The sequence below is a fragment of the Vigna umbellata genome, chromosome 8 (assembly GCF_029865625.1).
Source record: "Vigna umbellata cultivar VRB3 chromosome 8, Vumbellata_1.0, whole genome shotgun sequence".
Taxonomy (NCBI): Eukaryota; Viridiplantae; Streptophyta; class Magnoliopsida; order Fabales; family Fabaceae; genus Vigna; species Vigna umbellata.
Window position 1 is genome coordinate 47,328,668 of NC_142172.1, and position 20,062 is coordinate 47,348,729.

General features: G+C 31.2%; 2 protein-coding genes across 7 annotated transcripts; both read right to left on the reverse strand.

Moving 5' to 3' along the window:
* Positions 1-7,807: 7,807 nt before the first annotated feature.
* On the reverse strand, positions 7,808-9,680 carry LOC124847192 (monooxygenase 2-like). 2 transcript variants are annotated; one of them, XM_047324628.2, is made up of 6 exons: positions 9,523-9,680; positions 9,295-9,441; positions 9,135-9,206; positions 8,875-9,037; positions 8,510-8,738; positions 7,808-8,430 (listed from the first exon to the last, which is right to left on the reverse strand). In XM_047324628.2, exons 1-6 carry the CDS (start codon positions 9,600-9,602, stop codon positions 7,871-7,873), a joined length of 1,251 nt encoding a protein of 416 aa, XP_047180584.1. In that variant the 5' UTR covers positions 9,603-9,680; the 3' UTR covers positions 7,808-7,870. The 2 variants fall into 2 exon arrangements, with proteins under 2 accessions (XP_047180584.1, XP_047180583.1); XM_047324627.2 differs by having other exon boundaries at positions 7,808-8,433.
* A 404-nt stretch (positions 9,681-10,084) lies between these two features.
* Positions 10,085-19,638, reverse strand: LOC124847186 (Splicing factor, CC1-like protein). 5 transcript variants are annotated; one of them, XM_088097370.1, is made up of 15 exons: positions 19,410-19,638; positions 18,644-19,293; positions 15,951-15,983; positions 15,685-15,766; positions 15,539-15,595; positions 14,892-14,947; positions 13,472-13,706; positions 13,087-13,170; positions 12,781-12,855; positions 12,113-12,199; positions 11,288-11,352; positions 10,972-11,206; positions 10,804-10,892; positions 10,596-10,710; positions 10,085-10,488 (listed from the first exon to the last, which is right to left on the reverse strand). In XM_088097370.1, exons 2-15 carry the CDS (start codon positions 19,234-19,236, stop codon positions 10,447-10,449), a joined length of 1,848 nt encoding a protein of 615 aa, XP_087953496.1. In that variant the 5' UTR covers positions 19,237-19,293; positions 19,410-19,638; the 3' UTR covers positions 10,085-10,446. The 5 variants fall into 5 exon arrangements, with proteins under 5 accessions (XP_087953496.1, XP_047180569.1, XP_047180567.1 ...); XM_047324613.2 differs by lacking the exon at positions 15,951-15,983 and having other exon boundaries at positions 19,444-19,637; XM_047324611.2 differs by lacking the exon at positions 15,951-15,983 and having other exon boundaries at positions 19,410-19,637.
* Positions 19,639-20,062: the final 424 nt, after the last annotated feature.

A 20,062-nucleotide genomic window follows, 5' to 3' on the forward strand; every position in this document is an offset into this window, starting at 1 on the left:
AGAGTAAGTGGAACGTACCTGGCTTTTGGCCCTGGCTTTGTATTTATAATTTACCTCATGGATCCTGAGCTGATATAAGCCCAATAAAATATAAACAGAATAAGATATAAACAGATTACCTAAATATCCGGTTGGTTGTTTGTAACCGCTCGGTTAATATTTCATACTATACAGTGTCAAACTTTTAAATTTTTAAGTAAGAGTGGATTGGAAATTTCTTATTTATATATATTAGATTTAGGATGAAAAGAAAATGTATCTTTGCAACAAAGTCAAAGTTCAGATTTTAATTCTAAATTTAAGAATTAAAAATATATTTAATTTTTTAAGTTTTATCTTGTTTTTATAAATGTGTTGTATATTTTTTATTTTAATTTTCTCTAAACTCAGTACACCACACAGGCATGTTTTTCTTGACTCATGAGTGGTCTAAATTAAATTATTTATTTAAAAAGACCGTCCTCACGAGTTACGCGCAGGATAGTCAAAACTTTCCAGATTCGGAATCTTTACTTTTATTTTAGGTTTATAAATAATTACTCCTCTCTAAAAGTAACGCGGACACACTTGGATCAACTTGTACATTAAAATTAGTTTATGTTCACGTGAATTTCTAAAAACATATTATATATTTTTTAAAGATGATTTATAAACTATTTATAGTTTATAGAAAAGTTCATCCTATTTAACTGTCTACAAAAAATGTATGAGTTTTTCAAATATATTTTAGTGAAATTTTTTACAAAAAATTAAAAAACAATTAGGTAATTTTTCCTAAAATACCAAATTAGTTTAGTAAACTAATTTATAAAAACATGATATAAGTTTTAAAAATTTCGTTTCAAATTTGTATATAGTTTAATTTAAAAAATTATTCTATTTTACACATAAAAATTATTGTTCTTACTCTAGATTTGTTTTTGTTATTTTAAAGGATAATGATACTTTGATAACATTTTTTTTGATAATATTTAGTTATCATTTGTGATTGGTCCATGTTAGTGTTTGTCATTATTCTCATTGATTGTGAAATAACTTTGGACCAATCACAAAATGACACATAAATAATATTTAAATGTTCTTAAGAAAATGTTGTCAAATATCGTTATATTTTTTATGCATGTATAGAATAGGGTCACTTATTCAAAATGACTCAAGTTAATGAAATGAGATAACTCTAGTTAGACGCTATGCTTTTGATAACATTTGAATAACTCAAGCTTACCCTTTGTTTCTTATTTTTGTTTGTGATGTTCGTCCTGTCGTTGTCCTGTTGCAATGATCATCCATGTGAATGTGAGGAGAGGTAGAAGAGCTGCTGGAAGAAGTGTTGGAAGACGTGGAGGAAGTGAAGGCCAAACCTTAGGGACGTTCGGTCTGTCTTTAGTCTTATATTTTTGTAAGATCGCGTTTTCTTTTGTAGAACATTCGGTCTAGTACCAATTAGAGCAGTGGTTTTGAATCCTCTAATGTTATGTAAGGTCGTTCGGCCGTAATGGTATTTTAGACGAACGTTAAACTGATCTATATTATTGTTAACATGTGATGACTCTTGTATATGGTTTTACACTGTATTTTTGGGATGTTACACTATGTTAACAACACCAAATTATACACATTTAAAATAAAATAATATATATATATATATATATATATATATATATATATATATATATATATATATATATATATATATATATATATAAAGAATTCAAATTATACTGTTGAAATGCTTTAGATGTATTTAATCTTGAGATTTTAGTGATCAAGTTTGTTAAGTGTTTTATTATATTTCTTCGGTAAAAGTCGATAAGATTTGACATTTAATAAACAATAAGTATTTTATATATAAAAAAATATCTTTTGAAAAACTAATAAATCTGTAAGTTTTTTTACATACATTATTTTCTAAATATATTTTTATTTAATATAATCTAAATTTACACTTAAAAAACTTGCCCTAGTTCTTAATATAATTTAAAAAAATTGTTCAGCAAAGAAATTATCTTTTTTAACTACTTTGCAATTACTTTTAAAAATTATACATATTAAATTTTTACATTTATTTAATACTATTCTTTATTATTTTTTATATTTCTTCTTTTAATAAATACAAAAATTTATATTTTTATAATTATTTTATTATGTATCAAATAAACATAAAAGAGTATTATTTTACTATTATATTTTAGAAAATATAAAAAAAAGGGTTTATAAATTATTGTTTTATTATAATATTTTACTTATATTTATTATTATCACTTTAATGCAATATTTTGTTTTAGATATAGAAAGTAGGTGTCGAAAAGATTACTTTGACTAAAAGCTAACCAAAGTTGTCTTATTGTCATTGATACCAAATATTTTTTTTTATATATTTCATGGCAACCTAATAATGCTTTATTCTTAATCAAACCTAACATTAATAATATTTTAATAATATAATAGTGTATATTAAAATTTTAAATAAAATAAAAATATTATTATTTTAAATTGTTAATCGAAAAGGAATGAACGATCCACACGTTGTCATTATTGTATAAAATTAACAGATGAAAAAGGAAGAGCATGATGAAAAGAAAAGAATGACATGACCGAGATATCTCTGAAAATGGTTATTGGTTGGTAAAGTATGAATGTGGGCAAAGCTTGGCTGGCGGTTCATCCTGATATTCCATGATTACTCGTTCTCATGTAGAGAGGAGTAAGTCACGTGTGGGAATGACAGGAGGTCCTAGTCCATAAGGTTAACTTGGACGGAACGGATCAACCTCGGGTGATAGCTGTTGAGGGTATCCCAGTTAGTACATCACCCGGGTGCACGAACGTCGTAGCTACACAGGATTCATACAGTCCGGACAGTAAGAGTCATGTGGTCGTTATTGCATGCATGGATGTGTGAGTTATGATGTGGTCATTGTTGGTTTTGTTATGAATGTTGTATGTTGTGATTGAATAAATTAAATTACATAAGCTTACCCTTTGTTTCTTATTTTTGTCTGTGATGTTCGTCCTGTCGTTGTCCTGTTGCAATGATCATCCATGTGAATATGAGCAGAGGTAGAAGACCTGCTAGAAGAAGTGTTGGAAGACGTGGAGGAAGTGAAGGCCGAACCTTTCGGTCTGTCTTTAGTCTTATATTTTTGTAAGATCGCTCGATGTGTTTTCTTTTGTAGAACATTCGGTCTAGTACCAATTAGAGTAGTGGTTTTGAATCTTCTAATGTTATGTAAGGCCGTTCGGCCGTAATGATATTTTAGACGAACGTTAAATTGATCTATATTATTGTTAACATGTGATGACTCTCGTATATGGTTTTACAGTGTACTTTTGGGATGTTACACTATGTTAACAACACCAAATTATACACATTTAAAATAAAATAATATATATATATATTATATATATATATATATATATATATATATATATATATATATATATATAAAGAATTCAAATTATACTGTTGAAATGCTTTAGATATATTTAATATGAGATTTTAGTGATAAGTTTGTTAAGTGTTTTATTATATTTCTTCGGTAAAAGTCGATAAGATTTGACATTTAATAAACAATAAGTATTTTATATATAAAAAAATATCTTTTGAAAAACTAATAAATCTGTAAGTTTTTTTACATACATTATTTTCTAAATATATTTTTATTTAATATAATCTAAATTTACACTTAAAAAACTTGCCCTGGTTCCTAATATAATTTAAAAAAATTGTTCAGCAAAGAAATTATCTTTTTTAACTACTTTGCAATTACTTTTAAAAAACAATAATGATACATATTAAATTTTTACATTTATTTAATACTATTCTTTATTATTTTTTATATTTCTTCTTTTAATAAATACAAAAATTTATATTTTTATAATTATTTTATTATGTGTCAAATAAATATAAAAATATATTATTTTATTATTATATTTTAGAAAATATAAAAAAAGGGTTTATAAATTATTGTTTTATTATAATATTTTACTTATATTTATTATTATCACTTTAATGCAATATTTTGTTTTAGATATAGAAAGTGGGTGTCGAAAAGATTACTTTGACTAAAAGCTAACCAAAGTTGTCTTATTGTCATTGATACCAATTTTTTTTTTATATATTTCATGGGAACCTAATAATGCTTTATTCCTAATGAAACCTAACATTAATAATATTTTAATAATATAATAGTGTATATTAAAATTTTAAATAAAATAAAAATATTATTATTTTAAATTGTTAATCGAAGAGGAATGAACGATCCACACGTTGTCATTATTATATAAAATTAACAGATGAAAAAGGACGAGCGTGATGAAAAGAAAACAATGACGTGACCGAGATGAAGATGTTTTTAGATTACCATCATACGATAAAAGAGTCGGTCACGTTGTTTTCCCTTACACCTTCTAAACGAGTTTAATACATTCAATGTGTTACTTTCACGTGTATATCTTTTTTGTGACAGCTTTCATATTTATCAACTCACATTTATTTTATATTTTTCAAAATAATTTTTTGCAAAATAATTATTCAGATGTTAAAAATTTAAAACATTTCATAAGGATTTTATAGTTTTGATATACGAGTGATATATTTGATTTTGGCCTATTCGATATTTTAAAATATTTTATTAATTTTTGTTAATCAAACATTAAATTTATAAAATAATAATATTTTTATATGATAATTTATATTTTTTATATTAACAATTTTGATACATACAATTTTAATTTAGATTAATATAATAACAATCATATATTTATTGTGACATCTAGGCACGGATGAATGCAGCTCCTGACAGACTTTCAGTGGAAGGGACATAGTATAGACATGAGACTATATAGTTGAATAATTATATATCATTTATCATATTTAATTATTTTAAAAATAAATATATTAATGTATAAATATATATCGTATATTATACATGTATGTACATCTTATGTCGTATCTCAAACAAACATTTATAACTTTTAAATGGTGTTATCATATGATTAACTAAATGTCTAACAGATAGAAAAGAAACAATCATTTATCACTTTGTTATTGAGAAGTCCCATGTCCACTCTCCATAAAGAATATTTATATATATTATTAAATTTACATTCCTTATATATCAAAATTTTCAAAATATTTTTTTAGAGGAATATAAAAGAATAATACATATATAAAATTTCTCTACAAAATCTTGACAACATCTCACATTTTCAAAAGAATGATAGTACATCGAATAACCTCGTTTTTTTACATCTATCATATTACTAGATTAAGGCTTCAAAAACTCGAATTAATTACTTACGTGAATGGATAAAAATATTAAAATAATTTATTTAAGATAAGGTCATGATAAATATTATAATTTAAGATGTTTATTTTTTTAGTTTTTTTAATAACTTAACTCAACTTTAAATTGTGTCAGTTTATTTATGATTGAATTAAATTTGACTCTTAATCTATCTCACTCTAATATAAATTGATTGACTGATTTAGTATAAATGATTCATGAAGGCTCATATTTATATTTGTATTAAGAATAAATATATTACACTTTTATTTTATGTTATGTTTTGAATTAATTTGAATAAATTTATTATGATTTCATTTATCGTCTTACTTAAAATTTTGAAAATAATTTTTATAAAAAATTAGTTACATTTGAATTAAGTTAATATTTAAAAATTATAAATTAAAAAGAAATCTTGATCCAGTTAACTTAGCTCAATCCAATTAATTTTAAAATTTGTCGAGTTTAACATAAAACATATAAAACCATAATTAAGTTAATCTGGTGTTTTTTTAACGGCTTGAGTAATGAATTTATTAAAATCTACCAACTCAACTGACAAAAATCCTACCATAATAAATAATTTTTAGAATTAGAAGTTAGTGTTTAACTGAAATTACATAATAATTTGTCATTAATACTTGCTATGGAAATTGTATGGTCTAGCGATTATCAACAATAAACCGAACGAGCGATTGAATGACCGCTTTTACCCGGACGACTACCAATAGTAAACAGGCCAGATATTAACAAGTACTCAAACAATCACTTCCAAAAGATCGTCAACATCCTAGACAGAACGATCGCAATATCATAGAAGATAATGCTAGCGAAACGATCGTCATATCGTAGGCTCGTCAATGTCGCCCCTAACATCGATCGTTTTAATAGTGATCGTCCGTTACTTAAACCAAACTATCAGCATGGGTCAAATCAACCCAGTCAAGCTAAGAGTCAACAGACGCTCGGTCAGCTTTATTCAGACTGGATCAGTTAACCCGGATAAACTAAGGAATAAGTGGTTAGAAATATCTGGCCATGATAGCACAAATCACGGAACTAACTAACCCAGTATCAAAGATGAAAGGCACGACCAAGCGGTTGAGTTTTCCAACTAACCGGATTTTTAGGTAAACAGTTTATCTTACTTTTAGGTTAAATACGAAAAACCAGAAAAGAAACAGATACGTTTTGAATAATAGGAGGAAGAAGAGAGAAAAGATTGATTTGATTATTGAACCAAAAAGGTTCCGTCATTCCTTTTTCTGACTTGAGTGTCGGAGCGCCTTCGCAGGTACCCACTCCATTCTCTTCGAAGAATCCTGTGCAAGAGGAAATTATAGGGATAACTGTTTTGCGAGAAGGTTAAGACGTCATTCATCAGGTGCGTATCTCGGTTCCAACAATTATACGGAAACAAAAATAATAAAGAAAGAAGATCATGAAATTACAAGTGAAATTTAATACGAAAATAGGAGAAGAATTAAATATGAAAGAGAGTATCAATGAGTAATACATAAAAGAGTTATATAAAAAAGAAACAAAAATTACAATAGATCATTCCAATTTTCAAAATTTGTTCTTCAAGTAAATAAATGTAACTTATTTTTATCACTTAGCCTCTGTTTCTTCCTAACACGAGAAATACAAAAAGTGTGTATTTACGAGAAAAAAATGTAAAATCCAAAACATAAAAGCACAAAAAATGAGAATTTCTTTTTTTCTTTTTGTAAACTTCCCTCTCAAATGTGTAAAAGATATTTTCAAAATCAAACATAATCAATGTATTATGACATGAGATATAATTGATTATATGTAAATATTCTATTGTATAATCAATTATATTTTAATAAATATATTTGATTTAAAATTATAATATAATAAATAACTAAATATTACAATAATAAATAAAATATTTTGAATTTTAATACTTTATACAATAATTTGTTATAATATTTAATAATTAATCTTACAAGAAATAATTAAATTAACTTAACTAAATTCTAAATTATTTTATTACATTTTTAAATTGACAAATGATGTATAATAATTAAATATTCATAAATATATTTTATTATTACAATAAAATAAATAATTAAAATAAAAATATTAAAGTAAATGATAAAACTAAATATTAAATATGTTTTTGTCCATAACAATTAAAATTAGTCCATACAAATTAGAATTAGTTTATTTTCAAAAAATTTATCAAAATTTTATTTTACAATTTTATTAAATTTATTTGACGTTTTAAAATTATTTTTCAACTTAAAAAGAAAAAGTGATCACACACAATTTCATATTTAAGAGATTAAATTTGATAAATTTTTTGAAAAAGATTAATTTTAATTTTCACTAAAAGTTAACCTATAAAAAACATATTTAATCCTAAAATTAATCAATTTAAACTTTGATAATTTATTTTAATATAATTTTATTTTCATTTCAACTTAATTTATATTTTTGAAAAACTATTTTTATATTAAATAATTTTTTAATTATAAATTATGTTAAACATGTTAATACACAATCAAATTTATTCCATTACCTCAATGAAATTCACTTGATATCTTCCATCTTACCTAGGAATTATCTAGTTTCCCACAATCATAACTTGACTTTTTGAACAATTGAATGGCTAAAAATGAAGCCAAAACCTTGTCCCTTAAAAAGCTAACAAGATTGGACTCAGCTTGCTGAATAAAACCCACCACATAAGCTGTAGCAATGACATCAATGCTTCTCCATCTTCTCTCCTTTGCATATTTCTTCAAGCTTTCTTCAATCCTTTTCTGTTCCTCCTCTTCCTCTTCTTCTTCCTTCTCTTTCCCATCTTTTCTTGCCTCTTTGGAGAATGCCTCAGCCAGACACCTTGCTAAAATAACCCCATCTTCCAAGGCACAACACCCTCCTTGACCAAGGTCTGGAGTCATGGGGTGGAAAGCATCTCCACCAACACAAACATTGTCTCTGCTAACATTCCCCATCATCACCTCCCAGGGATTCCTATATCTCAATGGAGCTAATAGGAAGGCATCCTCTTTAGTGTTTTCTATGTAGTATCTAACATCGCTTGCCATATTTTCAAGCTTCTTCAACACATACTCTTTCATTTGGGCAGGGTTCTCTTTTAGCTCTTTCTCTACTTCACAAAAAACAATGGTATGAATGATGTTAAATGTAATAAGATAAAGATAACAAGCATGTATTTGAAAATTCACCTTGGCTGGTTGGTGTCCAAGTGAAAAACCAGTAAACGGTCTTCTCATCACAAGGAATAACACCAGCTCTAAAACCTTTTCCAACATACTGCATGAACTTGGGTTCTAACCCGTGACTGCTGTTGACCTCTGCACAACCTCTGATTGCATATCTCCCAGTAAAAGAGGCCTTCTTGAAGCCTAGCCACTTTGCCACCATGGAGTTCACTCCATCACACCCAATCAACACCTATTACCATTGAAAACATCCAAGTATTATTTGGAGTTTACTAACTTTGGATTCATAACAATTGGTTCCCTTGTTTGCTTCTCTTACATGAAATATCCATGCTTATTTCTCATGACTTGTTACGCATACTACTTACCTTGGTTTTGATGGTTGTCCCATCAGCAAGATGGAGTATCTTATAGAAGCCAGATTCCTCAATACCAACAACTTTTGACGAATATCTGATGGTGCCTCTTGGAAGCTCATTGACAAGAGCTTCCAACAATGCCTTCCTTTTAACACAACGAATTTCAATATCTCTACATCATCACAAAAACACCAACCATAGTAAGAATTTGTATCAAATTTAACAACCACGCCCTCTACAAAAATGAACAATTCATAGGGTATACTTACTTCCGATTTCCTGTTGCTCTGAAAGGTATGGCTGCTGTTTGTTTCCCTGTAACCAATGAAGTGGCAACAATCCTGTAGTCCAATTCTTGCAGTTTAGTTTAGAGAAAAATGAATGATACTGAGAGAAGAAAGTTTAAAAGGTGTGAGTGCATGTACATACCCATTGAGCTGGAGATGTTGGCGGCGGAGGATGTCTCCAACACCGACAGCATCCAAAGCCTTCCAAGCATTTTGCCATATGGACAAAGCAAAGCCAGTGACCCTCAAAGTGTCCGAAGATTCCAACACCAAGCTTGGGATGCCCAACCTGTGAGTATAAGTGAAACATATAAAGTAATAAGGAAGACATAGAAAAATGGTTTGGGAGTGAAGGAAGTGGAAAAGATACCTGTGAAGTCCTAAGGATGTTGTGAGGCCAGCAATTCCAGCCCCCACAATCACAATATCTTCAACTATTTCTCTTTCCATTACTAATTCTGTCTCTCTCCCTTCAATTGGATTGAGTGATCCCGATAAATAGTATTTATATGTGTGTGTTTGTATTATAATTGGATAAAGATGGTAGTGTTCGGTATCATTATTAGCATGGGAGCATTATGACTGAATGTCGTCATGCAGGATGTCACACCCCAATCGGAGCAATTTAATGAGAAAATATAAATTGAGTGGGAATGAATGAATAAAATGATATCCTTGTTTGACAAGAAAAATAGCCCATCTCATAAGTAACATATATGTATTTGATATGATTTAAAAATGAAAATAGTAAAACAGAAAGATTTATAAATACTTCATTAGGTTTCTTAAACAAAGTCTTAAACTATGGCTGCATTTTTATATTTTATTTCTGTACCTTTAAAATATTTGTTAAACTTTTGTTGCCCTTGTTATTCTTTTTTAGTGGAAACAGAGGAAAGTAAAAAAAATAAAAATATAGAATAGACACTAGGTAGAAAAATGCACTAGTGACCGAAACATGTTGACCAACAGATTATGGGGGTTTCCTCTCAGGCTTATACCAATGGATCCACAAAGAAAGTGAGGATACATCAAAACTGTGATTGGCAACAGCCTAAGTTGAATTACATCAATGTTTGTAGCATCATCACAAAACCTTTGTTCCAATCAATACCACTTCCCAGCCACAACAGTATTACTGTAACAGACTCTTATAAAAAACACCCCCAAAAAATTTATGCGAGTTTTATAAACAGCTCCTTTTAGCCAATCCAAGACAAGTAAAAGCCGTTATATAATTCTGAAGATGATTATTTCGGCCACGAGATTTCGCATCATGCAACAATTCATCAGTTTATCTGCTGTCCGGGAATTTATCTTCGTATGACTGAGGCACCTGCCAGCATAAACAGGATTTAATATATTTTCGTTCAGGAAAAGATGTTCATCAATTTTGTGGATATTCAAAAAATAAAAAAGAGAAATAAAGGCCATGAAATGTACCATGAAGCTCGCTGTGATCATCTTCCCAGCAAACCATCGTCCGTGCAAGGACCGCTGAGCACTTATTGCAGATTGGGTATCTTCAAAACGTAAGTAGACAAAACCAGCACTCTTCCTGATGATCATTAAAATAATAAATACATGAAAACGCCACAAACTTGTAGTCTCATAATTAAATGATGAGCACAATGATCACTAGTTTACTCACTTATCAACATATATATGTTTTAACGTCCCAAACTTAGAGCATTCTGCTTCAACATCTTCTTTAATATCCAAATCAAAATCAGGTTCAGTCTACAGCACATCAAGCCGGTAATATTATTAGACAAAAAATGATGAAAAATTATACGAAGTATAGATGCAATTTAACCACCTCGTCCTTGGGATCAAACATGTTCTTTAACATTAAGCATTCACTTGGAACACCGATTGTATCAATAGTAGGAATTGTAGCCGTGGGAATTTGGAGACCTCCACCTGACAACCCAGATACTGCAGGAATAGAAGAAAGGGGAGAACCCGCGGGCACAGCTGCAAGTATGTTTCCTGTTGCTGGTAGATTAAGACCTGTGTTGTTGACAATAGAATTACCCAGGGAACCAACCATGCTGTCAAGAAATGCACGAGTGAGATAGTGATTATTCATATTGATCTTGACATGTGAAAAGCCAAAATGGCAGGGGACAAACCTTGATGCAGTGCCACTACGATCCAACTTCTGCATTAGTATTGCTCGAGAACATGCATTCAATGACTGAAATTTCAGAATGGTCAGCTAAAACAGTATGGCTTCTATTACAATTAGCACGAGTTAAATTCTGTTATAATCAACAAATAAAATTAAAAAAAAAAGAAAAAAGAACCAGTTAATACAAGTTTTCAGACAGAAATGAATATTTTGGTTAAGATAATACTTCACATCGATTGTGGTTTATTGAATACCAATACCATTGTAATTCTGTATATGTCAAAAGAAATAGGGAGAGGAGACTTCTTTCAGGTGCAAAAGAAAATTTCGATATACTTCAATTCAAAGCATTATATTAATATAATCTGCTGAAGAAAGCAGGGTCTAAATTCAAACCTAGTAATCACTGATAGCAGACCATTTGATAATATAATTTTCGAAATTACTAAGATTAAAAAACGCTGCACAAAAATAATCCAATCTTCCAATATTCAGATTTCAGAACATGAACAGCCAATCTTTCAGGTTTAAAACATGTGAAGTATTTAGCTAGCACTAGTTCCCAAATAATAATCCTCAGAATAATCGTTCAGGTTCCTATATATATATTTCAAATAAAGTTTACATTACCCCAGCAAAAAATAGTAGATCACCCAAATTCAATTACAGTATAACCACACCACTTGAATGTGATTAATCTGTTATGAATGTGACTGCTTCAACTTAGACTGCATAATGGAGTTCCATGTTGGATTTCAAAACATCAGGGCGATGTGTAATTAGTAAAATTTCAATAGTTCATAACCAATTTTCATAGATTACTTACCAAGCCACCTCCTTCATCATCATCATCAAAATCACCAGTATTTCCTCCAGCCTCTAGCATTCCAGATTGATCAGTAACAGCCGATACCTAATTCATTCCAGATTGATCAGTAACAGCAACTGAAAGTTTACATACAGATAAATAAACTCAAGTTCAAATGAAAAACAAACAACCACAAAGATATACATTCCTTTCCGGTTCCTGTTTTACTTTTAACACTATTCTAGTACAATAATACATTATTATCCTTGCCCGAGGTAACAAAAATGAGTACAAACTACAAGATTCTGCCTACCCTAAAAGTAAAATAAAATCATCTGCAAGATTCACTAACTGGAAAAACAAATTCTTTCCAAGAAACTGGTCCGGATAGCAACTTAGAATATAAAAGGTATAAGGGTTCAATCAAGACTCCATCAGTTAAGCAACCTAACGGCAAGAATCAGAATGCATGACTACTCAACTAGTTTGCTACACACAGTCTATGCACTCAGTTAGATATAGCACAAGATCGAGATACAAATTAAAAGTAGTCCATAAGCTGACTTCTCATTAAGACATTTCCACTATTCACATTTTATAAAATTTAATAGGACCCAAACTTATAAAGCCTAATTTTAGTAAAAGAAGGTTTACCAAACTTAAATTTATGAACAATTCAACAGTACCTTGATTGTTCGACCACCAATCTCTAATTGACCATTCAAGCTCTGAGCATTTCTGGCATCTTCAAGGCGTGCAAACTACAATAAAAAGTTTAGTTAACCTACATAGTTGGAAAAAGTACAGCTTGCAAAAAGTATTATGATAAAGCTAGTAGTATGATAACATCAGAACCCAGTAGCAACTTCATTCACAAGTAGATCATGACTCCAGTGGGTCCATAGGGAGGTTCTACCTTGGTTTAAATTCATTAAAAGTTTCCATGTAGAGTGAGCAATTGCCCAATTATTGCTACTAGATACAAAATTCACCTGTACAAAGCCAAAACCTTTGCAGTGCCCACTTTCATCGAGAGGCAGCTGGACTAGCTCAACCTGACCAAATGCTTCAAATACCTATACAATTTAACAAAGGAGTTTAAAAGAATAATACAATCGATTGGAATGTACACTATTATCAAACTGGTATCGAAAGCAAAATATTGACTTTCAAGTAATCAGAAAGAAATGTAACATGAGGAAAAGAAGAGGCACGAGCAAAAGAGAAGGAGGAGATAATTTATCAGTTCAGGGAGTAATCTCATTCAACTCTTGCATTGCATCATAGGATGAAGACCCTTTTAAGTCAACCAGTTCTAGAATCTCATTCAAAAAATGCACCAATAATTTTCCAAGGTCAAAATAAACAAGTGATCACCTTGCGAATATCAGCTTCACTCATACTGATATGCAGATTTCCAACATAGAGCCTTCTTGCTCCTCCAGAATACGGACCTATAAGTCCAGTGGATCCACCAGCAACAGATGTTGTGGACTGAACCAAATTCTTTTCTGCTTCTGACGGCTTCACCATCACTGGTTGACCTAGGACAGGTTGGCCTGAAAGAGCTATTGCCATTGGGACAGACATGGCATCATAAAACTCAATATACCTGCATAAGAGAAAGCAGTACATAGTCATATACAAATCCAATAAAGATGAGGTTTACACTGTCTACCTTAAATATATAATTTTTTATGATTATTAATCGTTTTCACTTACAACAATTGACAAAATGATTGTAATGATTGTAATTATTGACTGGTCACATTATAATGTAAATACACACCCCGGTCTATATACATCATGAAACGGAAAATAACAAGGATCGTTATCATGGTAGAGACTTATACCTTTAGGCATCAGATTGATAGATACCTGTTTATAGTCAGTTAGATGTGTATTAGTGAGGGAGTTTACCTGGATTAGGTTAGCGGGCAAGACTGAGATAGTAAAATAAACAAAACTTAATACATGTAAATCAAGAGGCGAGATTGAGAGAGAATTCTACTTATAAATCAGTTTTGTATCCGCTAACCCTATTTTGAGGCTGCTACCACAGTGCCACAGCATTCAGGATCTAGGGTTCATCAATAAAAATCATTATTTTCTTTGGATTCAAACAAGTTCTATCACAGATATACCTTTATACATACACGTATGCGTGCATACGTACATATGCGGGAGAACATTAGGTAAGAACATTAAAGGAGTTAATTTAGACCATCACTGTGTTATGGACCTTTGTAAAAGATTAAGACACTGGTGTAGAGTCTAAAGACTCCTTCTACTGACCTACAGGGAAGTGAGAAGCACACTCAACCATAAGAGAGCACTTCTAAACTACTAATACAAGCTTTTCTGAAAAAATAAAATTCTCACTCACAAAATTTCAATCAAGTCTGTCCTTAAAATGACTACAAAGATATCCTTAACAATTATCCTAATTGATAAAATAAAAATAAAGATATCCCTAATTAATAGAATCTTGGCATAAATTTGTCACCGTCCACAACACAATGAGCCCTGTAAGATTGAAAAGTTGGGTTAGATTCTCTAATACTCACGTCGAATATGTGCATGTAATGACAACAAGTTTTAATTTTACATTTTCTTCACAAAATATCAGGTCTTATATTCGTTCAATCCTAAGTTAATGTTCACAGAATTCATACAAGATTAATTTAGGTGCAAGTTGCTAACTCTCCTTCCAACAGCCTTTTGATGTTGCTTTTTTCATGCATAAATAAAAGGTACAAAGTTAATTTAGTTCAGATCACAGTTGTCTTGTGCTTACCCAACACCCTTAGAACGCCTAGAATTCCGGTCCATAATCAAGCGAACATCCCGTACCTTGAAATAGTAAACTAGATATGTCAATGAAAAATAGGTCCAAAAACTCCAACTTTTGCAAAGAAGAATAAAGAAAAATGGAAGGACGGGGGAGGGGGTTGGAAAAAACAAGACACACTTCGAAAAGGTACAAGTTTTAATTTGGTACAGCTAACAATGTAAAACTATACACTATCAGTAAGTAATAAGGTGACACATCATTTGAATGTAATTTGACGTCAGTATTGCAGTTCACATTTCCTTAACATGAGATACAATAGGATTTACCGATGTGCAAAATTCATTACACTATTAAGCAATTAAAACAAATTCATGTCTTAACAAGAATAGATTTGCTTCTGAAACTCTGTCAGAGAAATGCATTACAAGCTTCTGAGATTTATTTTTATCTGGCAATCTCTTGTTTATTCTCTTACATTATTTAAGGGAGACAAGGATCTATTACAATAAAAATGCCAAAAGGAAACAAACAGTTTTTCAATAATTGTTCCAGAATTCACTTTCATGTATTGAACTACAAAATCAAAGCCAGCTACCATAGCATAGGAAAGCAATTTTTTTGTTAGCAAACAAAGTGCAATATAGTATGACCTTGCCAGCCCTTGAGAAGAACTCGTATACATCTCTTTCATCAGCTTTCAGAGAAATCTGTGAAAATGTTTTGAAGATTAGATCTGGCAATTAATGAAGTATAAGAAACAGATCACGTGATTGCATTCCAGCTGTATTTCGAATACCTGATAGGCGAACACAGTTCTTTGATCTCTTTCAGGATCAGGATCAGGTTGTGTTGCTTCTTCCTTTTTCTCTTTATGTCGCCTACAACATAATCAAAGCACAAAATTATAGCCCAAGTTGTTGGAATGCAAGCAATCTCTTTATAGCAGTTCAGATTTGAAAATAACGATAACATCTATTTAACAAACTATTGCATAAACCATATTTCCCAACACAAAATTTCCATGTTCCTTAAATTCGCAACATGGCAGCAAATGGTCTTTACATGTATAAAGCCCAAATCCACGTGAACACAGGCCTGCAGGGAACTAAATTAAGTTAACATGAAATCCCCATGTAACAGGTTTTAATTTATGACTTTTAATTCTTGAACTAAAAAAGAATCAAACCCGTGGATTGATGGAAACGGTAATTAAAGGGGAATGAATGTCATCCAATTGCTATTAACACGAGATTTTGTACCTTCTATAAATAAAACAAAATCTTATATTGAAACAGCATCACCAACTTGGATTGATGGCAGTACGAGAGAGTGAGGGACCTAATTGCATTAAGTTGAAACTTGTTAACAGCTTATATATACCGAGTAAAAGAACCATAAGCATAAAGTGAATACAACCTTTATAATACACAAAATCTAGTTTTATATAGGACATTGCTAGTGATGTGATTGAACAGAAGGAAAGAATCAACAGAAATAGGACAGCAGAGTACACAAAAAAACCATCCTAGCCATGCAACCGGTAAATCAATAGAATCCAACAATATAAAACATAAAGGCCTTTAATCACATTGATCAAAGCAAGATGCCTGTTATGTGAACAAAAAAATTAATGTTGCAATGGAGCACCCAGTTCTGGACATGAACAACAGAATTGCTGGACTCTATGTGATGGTAGATTTTAAACCAGTTTTAGGGACTTTATCTGCTATTTTAAAGCTATGAATTGCAGAACTTTCTAAATCTAATATTTCCCGCAATTAATCACAGTGACCAATCTAATACATGCAGTGACAAAAACTGTGATCAACATGTAGCCAAATGAACATTGGTTTTGTCCACAGGCATCAGAAGATGAATTGCTTCTCTTAAGCATTGCCCATTACTCCATCACCAGCATTTCTGCAACAGAATAAATCCAATTAAGCAACTAATTTCAAGAAGGAAGGATTATAAACAGCATGGCATCACCGCCACTACAACAACCATTCAAACAATGAATGGTTGCAATGCATACTTTCAAATAGATTCCGGGAGGGGAAAACTTTCGAAACCAATGACCTAAGGCTCCAGTACCTCGGCAAAGATCATTTGATGACCTTTATACCATATCCACGTGTTCCTAGAATCTAACATTCAATAGTCAGAAGCTATAATGCTGTTAAACAGCACAACTAAACTATATGCAACTAAAAAACCACCATTCTCAAATCCAGTTTAGATATTATAATCAATACAAACAGTAAAACAAACCTACAACGATCCTCGAATTAGAGATGAGAGACAAGAAAATAACCTATTTCACAAACAAAGACAAACTCATGAGCATCAAATGCAAATAGCAATGATGTCAAGTAAAGAAGGACAAAAAATAAATACCATTTATAAAAACGAGTAGGTGATTAAACTTCATAGCCAAGAGGATAACACATTTCTGATCATTTAAGATTAACAGAACTATACTACATATGGGAATATATATGAATTTGCATAACTTAAGGTGCATAAAATGGGTTCAAACCAAACTAAAAATTAAATAAGATTCACCCAAATACCAAAGTCTTGATCTTGGCACAATTACCCCAGCCTATTAAATTCACCATACTAAATCTAATCAATGACTCAACAAACCTATTACTGTAAGCATAATTATATCATCGACTATAAGGATTGTGAATATGATAAAATAAATGAATAGAAGAAAGGAAGTAAATGAAAGAATTTGTTAACAAGCAAGTAGACCTGGAAAGCTTATTATGATTTATCTAGGACCCAGAAACAACTTGTATATTGTATTCTGTTACCAGACATTAAAATCGCTTATAGATAATTTCAAGGCCACGAACCTCCTAATGCGACTGTCCTACACTCCCAAATTGAATTAACAATCTACCTAAAAGTTTAAGCTATTAAAGAAGTGTGTCTGTGTTCTATATAGCAGTACCTGATCATGTAATATCACAAAGAGTATGCGGGAATTAACGGATTAAAAGCAGAAGTGGAAAATGTTACTGTTTCTATATCTACTACTTCTCGAGATATCTAAAATTGCAGATTAAAAGAATAACTTATCCAAGATTGATATTAAACATAGTCCCTACCTACAAATTGTTCATGTCTTATTTACAGACACGAAATTTAGGAATCACATTTTGGCAATGAATATGACGAAGGTGAAGGAGTTTCAAGGGTGCATACATCTATCTTCAATATGGGATTTTATACAGAAAGACAAAGGAATTTTAGGATCTATTTGAACGAGCTTCTCCACAAGGATTTCTAGGAGAGAAAAATGAAATTGACTTCTCCGTAAGTTAATTATCCTATGTACAAGGTAAAAATAAGAATTTGGAGAAGTCAATTTCATTTTTTTCTTCATATTTTTCTCTCCTAGTAGTCCTTATGAAAAAGTCTGTCCAAACATACTCTGGTCATTAATTAAGTGGCTGTCAGTGGCATTTCTGCATCCTTTTCATATCCAATGCTCTGCGAAAGGGAAAACGGGCAATACTGTTTACGTATATATCACACTGCATGCCCGTCAGACAGAGCAGGTTAACTCTCTAGAAGAGATGAAGCAGAAAAGAAATTATTATATGCACAATCCCTGTTCACAATGGATGTAAGAAGTCAATAGGAAACAAAAATCTAGGGTAGCTAGATAACTATCACAGACAAAATTATGGATAATCTACCACAGCAGCTAAAATGAATAAAACTTTAATGTGAAAGAATACCTGCTTTCTCTAACCCGTTCCCTCGTTTCCCTCACCCTTTCTCTGTCTCTGAAATCCTTATCCCGGCTTATTTCTCTGTCTTTATCAAGAATTGTTTCTCTGTCTCTGTCTTCCGGATCACTCCGATGCCTTTCGGATCTACTTCTGCTGCGGTGTTCTTGTTCACTCTCACTTCCTCGGTCCCTTCTATCCCTTTCTTGGTCGCGCTCGCGATCTATCTCTCTTTCCCTACCTCTCTTCCCATCCTTGTTCTCATGATCTCTGTCTCTATCCCTCTTCCTATCCTTACTGCCCCCAGAGCTTCTGTGCTGATCTTTCTCCTTCACTCCATCTCTGTACTGCAAACCGTGCCGAGAGGAGCCTCTTTCTCTCTTCCTCTCATAATGGCGGGAATCATCTCCAGATTTTGAATGCCTGGAATGAAATTCAACGTCGTCGTCATCCTTCTCACCACTCTTATGCTTGATACTCCGACCATGCCCTCTCTCTTCAGACTTCACACTTCTATCACTACCATTAGCCCTATGCTTCTCCTTCTTAACTTCAGCATTTTCAACTGTTTTCTCTAAATATTCATACTCGTCAAAATCCATCGTAACTCTACTAATCAAATTCCAATAGTTTATTATACAGCTCCTTTTGGTCAAAACCTGCAAAACTAATTAAATTAATGGTGTGGAATCATTGGTGAGAATGCATAACAACTGAATGGAAACCTAATTGGAAAAGCGAATGATAAAAAATAAGATTAATAATAATAAATAACCCTATTGAGCGAAATTGGAAGCGTTAGGGTTTGCCTGGCGAAATCTGAAAACTGAGCTTCGAACACAGCAAAGGAGAAAGCAGACAAACACTCTTTAATAGCTCTCTAGTTGCAGCGAGTTATCATTTGCCATTATCAAACTCAAAACCTTCCCTCATTCTCTCTTCCAATCACAATCGAAATATAGGGTGGCATATGCAGTTTTACAGTTATACTTAGGCTGCTTAATACACATCTATTAGCATAGCACTATTATTTTCTACTAATTTTAATTAGCTATTTATTATTATTCTCATTATGGACGGAGTTTGAACCGTTAAAGAACGGGCTTTCGAATAGCCAGTTCTGTTCAGCTCCTACTTCCTGGAGCCCAGCAAGGGAATTACTTCTCGCACTCCCCTTTCCACTACTCATTCAATCCTCATTTTTTATGGTATTTCACAAGATAATAAATTCTCTAATACATTATTTATTACTGGTTCAAATTTATTTAACTATCACGTAAATATTGTAAGGAGTAATATGTGAATTTTGAAATTTAATTTTGTGAATTTATAATTGTTCTTACGGAATTCAGAACATAAACCTTTAGACAGGTGATAGGATATGTAAAAGAAAGATTCTCTAAAGAGAATTTTACAATTTATAAAAAT

Coding starts and splice junctions, on each gene's coding strand:
- LOC124847192 (XM_047324627.2), bottom strand. CDS start 9,602: ATGGAAAGAGAAATAGTTGAAGATATTGTGATTGTGGGGGCTGGAATT. Junction 8,739..8,874: donor GGACAACCATCAAAACCAAG/GTAAGTAGTATG, acceptor CAATGGTAATAG/GTGTTGATTGGGTGTGATGG. Junction 8,434..8,509: donor TTGGACACCAACCAGCCAAG/GTGAATTTTCAA, acceptor TTTTTTGTGAAG/TAGAGAAAGAGCTAAAAGAG.
- LOC124847186 (XM_088097370.1), bottom strand. CDS start 19,236: ATGGATTTTGACGAGTATGAATATTTAGAGAAAACAGTTGAAAATGCT. Junction 15,767..15,950: donor TGGATTTGGGCTTTATACAT/GTAAAGACCATT, acceptor ATTATGTTGTAG/GCGACATAAAGAGAAAAAGG. Junction 13,707..14,891: donor AGGCGTTCTAAGGGTGTTGG/GTAAGCACAAGA, acceptor TCTCTTATGCAG/GTATATTGAGTTTTATGATG.